The sequence below is a fragment of the Copadichromis virginalis genome, linkage group LG8 (genome assembly GCF_057382275.1).
Source record: "Copadichromis virginalis isolate Kocher_CV1m ecotype Utaka linkage group LG8, C_Virginalis_male_GT1.1, whole genome shotgun sequence".
NCBI lineage: Eukaryota > Metazoa > Chordata > Actinopteri > Cichliformes > Cichlidae > Copadichromis > Copadichromis virginalis.
This window is the reverse complement of record NC_140625.1, coordinates 19,626,112-19,632,953: the sequence shown is the minus strand read 5'-3', so window position 1 is coordinate 19,632,953 and position 6,842 is coordinate 19,626,112. Positions and strand designations below refer to the sequence as shown.

At 41.5% G+C, this 6,842-nt stretch overlaps 2 protein-coding genes across 2 annotated transcripts; both read left to right on the top strand.

Moving 5' to 3' along the window:
* The first annotated feature begins 490 nt into the window (after positions 1–490).
* On the top strand, positions 491–1,849 carry crygmxl2 (crystallin, gamma MX, like 2). Its single transcript, XM_085467322.1, has 3 exons — positions 491–499; positions 749–1,096; positions 1,574–1,849. Exons 1-3 carry the CDS (start codon positions 491–493, stop codon positions 1,847–1,849), a joined length of 633 nt encoding a protein of 210 aa, XP_085323448.1.
* Positions 1,850–1,938: 89 nt separating this feature from the next.
* crygmx (crystallin, gamma MX) lies at positions 1,939–4,264 on the top strand. The gene is made up of 3 exons (XM_085467321.1): positions 1,939–1,954; positions 3,453–3,712; positions 3,927–4,264. Exons 1-3 carry the CDS (start codon positions 1,939–1,941, stop codon positions 4,200–4,202), a joined length of 552 nt encoding a protein of 183 aa, XP_085323447.1. The 3' UTR covers positions 4,203–4,264.
* Positions 4,265–6,842: the final 2,578 nt, after the last annotated feature.

Below are 6,842 nucleotides of genomic sequence, written 5' to 3'. Positions count from 1 at the left end.
ATCTAAACTTGAGCTGGGACCGGATGAAAAGCGACTGTTACAATGTGACATCCAAGCAAGACAAAATGAAAAGCATGACCTCATTGAGTACAACTTCAGCGAGTGCTCCGCAAAAATGACCTGAGCTGCTGTACACTTTAGACGCTTTGTTGTCAGGGGGGCCTCACACCCAAAGAGCCTTTGTGTTATATTTGAAAAGGCTACATCACAAGGTCATGGCGGAACAGGGGTCACGCAAATACAGAATAGCACTTGTGTGGTGGTCATTTTTGTGAGCGAGGGGGGGTTGCCAATTCTATAGGTAAACTCTAGCAGTTTGGAGATAAGTTACCCATAGGATATGAGACAAAAGAGAACAGTAGCTGGCATCTGAAAAGGTAAAGATAGTAGTCCCCAATGTGTCAGAGGCCTCATGGTCAGCAGGAGAGTATAAAAGGACCTCTAAGTGTGTCTAACTCTACGGTGCGCAAACATCCACAGTCCTACAACCATGGGAAAGGTATGAGCTCACCTGCAGTAAGGCAACAGCTTTGGACAGGTGGTGAAGGAGAAAATAGCATCAATTGAAAACATGCAGTCATGTATAGGAAGGAGATTCAGTGAAGGAGAAGACAGGGCAGCAGAAATACTCTTTTGTCTTTGTTTTGATGTGTTTGGATGGGACAAGCAGAACCCCCCCCCCAGCTCAAACAGTGGTTTTAGTTACCTTATTTTTCATCTGTTAAGCAGTGCAAATAAATGTGTAAAGAAGTGTAGAGGGTTGGTAGAGAGAGTCTATTCACGAGTCTACGAGATAGCATTTCTTTATGCCGAACATAAACTGTATTCTCTCTCTCTCCCTTCTCTCCTCGAGATCGTCTTCTATGAGGGCCGCAACTTCCAGGGCCGCCACTGGGAGTGCAGCAGTGACTGCATGGACACCTTTAGGCACTTCAACTACTGCAACTCCCTCCGTGTCAGCGGCGGCCACTGCGTGCTCTACGAGAAACCTCACTACATGGGATACCAGTACATTCTCAGCCCTGGCGAGTACCCTGACTACCACTGGTGGATGGGCTTCAACAACTGCATCCGCTCCTGCCAGATGTTCCCTCCTGTAAGTCAATCAAACAGACAGATAGAATTGGTAGCACCCTCCCACCCTCCCACCCCCCGCTACACTCACCTTGTACATCAAAAGCTGCTTTGGATATGGATGTCAATCACTGGCTTTTTGATGTCATTTACAGATACTCACACAGGTCATAGCATAAAAGTCTCTGCTGCAAGGCCCACAAAGGAGACCGAGTCAGCCTTTAAAAAGAATATGACATACCCCCCATAAGACTTGGTGCCTTCACTCTAATTCTGTTTGTCACATTGAGTGTTTCTGGCAGTTCAGGGAGGAGGAAAAAAAACTAATTCTGTCATGCTCCGAAAGAGTTGTTGCTCAATCTCGTTTGTAGTTAAAGAAACCGAGTAGTACGAGTACTGAATTAAAAAGTTAGCTCGTTGTGGGAAGAGTTCTCTAGAGATTACACCTATTGAAAATAACATAATAGTCATGATTACCCTGTTTTCTTTCACAATGCAGTATAGGGGATCCTACAGGATGAGGGTCTACAACAGGCCAGACATGATGGGACACTCAATGGAGTTTATGGATGACTGCCCCAACGTGTATGACCGCTTCCGCTACCGTGACATTTTCTCCTGCAACATCATGGAGGGTTACTGGATCTTCTACGAGCACCCCAACTACAGGGGACGCCAGTATTTCCTTCGCCCTGGAGAGTACAGGGCCTGTGGCGACTGGGGCTGCCACAATCCCATGGTGGGCTCATTCAGGAGAATGAGGACTCTCATGTAAACTGCACCCGTGTGCATCTCAAATGAACATTAAACACAAAACTTTAAAATAATGATGTCCTTTGTGAGCTTTCTTTTTTGAACGTAGACATGAATGCAACTTGCAGTGACACTCTAGCAAGGCAGCATATTTGCTTCCTGATTATATTCAACCAACAAAGGCTGCTGCTTGAATGGGTTTATAATACAAGTCAGATCTCAGACTGTTTGCTGCTCTGTCTAGCTTCACAGTCTGCATGCAGGTTTCAAACATTCATGCCATTAAAGGCAGATGTTTGCAACTCTTATTGTAGGCCTTTGAGAAAATGCAGTTGGACAGTATTTTCCATAGACAGACAGAGCTTTGACAGAGACAAAGCGGCTGCGGTGGCTCAACAGTGCCATAGTGTTGTGAAGTCTATAGAGCGCACTGTGCTGACACGACAAAGCTTTGTTTCACTATTGCAAAGCCCTGATCTAAGCAGGGTCTATAAAGAGGTCTGGGAGAGCCCCGCATCTGGTCTGGTCTGAACTTAACGCAGTTACAATGGGCAAGGTAAGGAAGAAATTTAACAAATGTAATGTTTCACTGATATTTGATGTGCGGTATACCGATTTGTGTAGTAAATATAGTGCTTTACAAATTTGTTAGATCACCTGTTATATATATAAAAAAGAAAACACAAATATTTAAAAAGCATATTTTTATTTATTAGGAAATACCAAACTGAATTCACTTTTTCCCACTGGACTTCAAGCATAACATTTAACCACTAAAACAAAAGTTTATTTTCAGGAATGCAAGTAAATACCTATAATTTGGTAAAAAATAAGACTTAATTTGGCTTTTTAGTAAGACTGTAGATTTAAAAATTAATGGAGAATAACAATAACTATATTTTAGCATTAAAAATATCATTTTATCATTACCAACACTGCCAATTTAGGGTAGCTGTGACAAAAAACTGACTTTGAGTCGTGATCTAATATATTTGTTAAGCACTATAGATAAATAATTAAGTTGAACTAATATATTCTGATAACGAGCTGTAAAAATATATACATCTTTTGGTCATATGAAACGTAAAAGACCTTTAAAGAGTAACAACGTATCGCTCTCTGGGTTAAACATACCATTAGTTCTTTAGGACTATTTACCATATTTACATAACCTATAAATTAATGTAAGAAATGCTAAAAGTGCAGGGAAATGTAATTCTTCTCTCAAGGATAGTAGAAGCCTCAAATATTTAATTGATCTTATAGTCCTATTTCCTGTGAAAACAGACAAAGAACTTGTGAAAAGTATTACACAGTTCATTCATTAAAATGTACCAAATGCTATACTTTATTTTATTCGGCTTTGCTTCTAGCACATCTTTTGGGACTTTTTTGTACTCCCTTAAGCTTATCTTTTTTTCAAATTTCTCCACTTACAAATTTTCTACTCAGAAACTTTTGTTAGATAAAACTAACTTTAAAAGTCTGGCTCAGAATACTGAACAGTGAACACTAAGCGTTCATGTTATTAGTGTTTAAGAGCCTGAAAACCTGACAGGTAACTACACGGTTACATTTCTGCGGTGGTCTTTGGAACATCTCTGTGGTGATACACTAATGCTGAGCCATCTGTTCTGTGCAGATTATCTTCTATGAAGACAGGAACTTCCAGGGTCGTCACTATGAGTGCAGTACTGACTGCCCCGAGATGCAAAACTACTTCAGCCGTTGTAACTCGATAAGAGTTGAGAGCGGTTGCTGGGTGGCCTACGAAAAGCCAAATTATGGCGGCTACCAGTACATGCTGCACAAGGGAGAGTACCCCGACTACCAGCGCTGGGCAGGCTTCAATGACTGTATCCGCTCCTGTCGTATGGTGCCTCCTGTGAGTTTAAACTCATTTTCTCTTCAGGATCATTTGGTTCTTATGTCTACTGCTGTTACTTGAAGCATCAATGCCAGTAGCCAGGATTATTTTAACACATCTCGAAGTGTAGACTGGGTAACTAGTCAGGATAATTTATCCTGGCTGACTGCAACAAAAAAGACATTTTTACCTTAATTTGTGGTATTATCTTATTCTCTTATTTCTTCCCTAGTATAATGGGAACTACAGGATGAAGATCTTCGAGCGATCTGACTTTGGCGGTCAAAACATGGAGCTAATGGAAGACTGCCCAGACCTGAACGAGCGTTTCCACACCCGTGATATCTCCTCCGTCAATGTCATGGAGGGCTACTGGATGCTGCACGAACACCCCAACTATAGGGGACGCCAGTACTTCTTGCGTCCTGGAGAATACAGGAGGCACAGCGAGTGGGGAAGCGCCAGTCCCACCATTGGCTCTCTGAGACGTGTCACTGAGCTCAACTGATTCCCATTACTTTTATTTTTAACCCTTATTTAATCCCATCATTAAGAATACCACCCTCTTGTTCCCTTAATGGCTGTATTGTTTCAGTGTGGTCTCAACACTGTGATGTTCAAACCTGAAATCATACATTTTAATGATGCGGGTTTGGATGCGTCGGATGTTGGGGTTCCCGTTTTATTGCTTTGCATTGTTGGGTAAAATTACTACCCAACTTAGTGCTCAAGCAATGCTTAGGTCGTTCCATAGCAGAATGTTTTGCCTCGCCGGTCCCTAACCTCCTGTCCTCCTGGAATCACAATAAATGAAAACTTGATGAAAGTCAACTAAAGGAAGCCTTTGTTAATTTTCTATTGACTGCTACAGCTGTCACTGTCAAAAGATCAAGGGGATATAGCTTGTCATAAATCTGAGGGGTATTTTTCTCTTTAATATGGTGATTGAACTTTAGTTTCATCAGGCCACAGAGTTAGACACTGTAGTGGAATCACTGAGGTCCTAACAATACCAAGAGTTTCTACAGTTTTTCGTGATATTACAGATCCACATACACAAAGAAAAATTATCAAGGAAACAGAAGCTTATTCTTTGAAGTTCACTATTAAAGACCATAAAAAAGGGTATCTGAGGATGGGCATGTTGGAGTCTTTATGAGATCACATGGTACAGAGTAAGCGCTTTGGGTCCATGAAAGATGCCCATATTAGATCCACATCACAAGGCCAGTGCCAACTCAAAGAGTTGGAGTCAAAGTGGCCTGGTATTAGCCCCGAGCATCAAGCTCTCTCAGAACAAAAAACAAAACCCAGTCCATATCCCTGCTCATGCATTTTTCATCAGCCCAAGATACTGAACCCTTTCAGAACTAAATATCAATTATTGAAATTGTTAATTAGACACTACGTAATTGGCAAAGATACACATGAATAAATAACACTGACCATTAATTATTGATTCAAAAAAAATTGAACCCCAGCAGAGAGTGCATTTGAGAATCTCTTAAGATCAAGCACAACAAGAAATATGAGTTTTGGCCTTGAGTAATGTCCAATTAAAGGACTGTCAGCTTTGCTGTTCAAGTCCAGTGATTTGCCCTTATCATATTTTTTTTATATCTGTGGACAACAATGCCCAGCAGACAACACAACATCAACAGAGTGCAACATGGGATCTGATCACCCGGGGTCTCAGGGCAAAGCCAGATAAGAGATGAGAGGAAATCTTACAGGCTGCCTAGCCTGACACATAACTGGAAGTTAATCCGAGGTCAAAAGGAACATCGACATCAGATATTTACAAAATTCAGTAAGGAAAGCATTTCAGGCATACACAGAACTACAGAAATTGCTCTGCATATAATGTTGCAGTTAAAAAAAAGGGTGCATGCTAACCCCCCCTCCCCAAAACAAACAAACCCAAAACAATCATGCAAACAAACAAAAAATAAATACTGCAAATGATCTTGCATAATATTCCGTATAGTAAATTTTACTTCACTGTCCACTTTTAACATAACTGAAAAATCTCCTTGGTAGATAAGGACAAAAGTTACAATACTTTCTCTATTTTTCTATATTTTCATCCATCCTTTTTCTTCCACTTTTCCAGTTCAGCGATATCACAGTATTTTCATTGTTGGTCATCCCAATATTTCTTCCTTTGAAAGCTTCAACCAAGTCAAAGCTTGAATTCAAAAACAAACCATACTGTGGAAACATTTCAACCAGGCATCTGTAAAATACAAGGGCAAAGTTTTATCCATCCATGCATTCTTTGCCACTTATTTGGGTTTGGGTCGTAGGGGCAGCAGTCAAACTAGAGATTTATGCTTCAGTGGGAAATCTAAACCGTAGGTATGTTATAACTGCAAACCCTCTGGGCACCCTACTGCCTGATTTAAACTCCTTGGGTGAATCTTTGCAGAATCTACGATGTAACCTACACAGTCAGGCTGACCAACCCAATCAGACCCTTTCTACAGCCTGACAGCTCCTTTGACTTCCAGTGTGACTGGGATTACTGCTACAATTGGCACCAGTTATCTTGCAGCTGCAGCTCCTGATGACACGATCACAAAACTCGATTACTGACTTGCACCTTAGCGTGTCTTGCTGCAATGTGCACTAATTGACATCTTATGCTTGATCAGTAATGGAAGGCAGTAACTCCCAATCATACCCTGAAGTCAATCAGCAAGACAACGAAATCCCCACATTAAACACTCTGACACCCCACCAAAGCTGGGTACTCTGAACTGTCATTTGGCAGGTACACAAGAAAAACAATCAGGACCAGTCCTCTGACCTGAAGGTACAGTGAAGCAACCATCTTGTCCACTGGAAAATATCTTAACGTGCTGGCACCAAATTGGGGGGATACAAGTATACTCTGCCAGTCGCATTACGCTTGGAGCAAGTCCAACTCCTCTCCACAAAACTGATTCCAGAGCCTAAATTGTGCGTTGAGCCAATATTGGATTAATATTGAATTAATATCCCTCAACCTCACATACTGCACCAGTGAAGTAACATTGCATGCGTCACAATCCATATAGTACTGAACCCCTACAGCTCCTGTAGGTAGTGGGCCCACAGGAGGGCAGACCCATGTAGCTGCTTCAGGCTAAGGCCCAGCAACCAGACA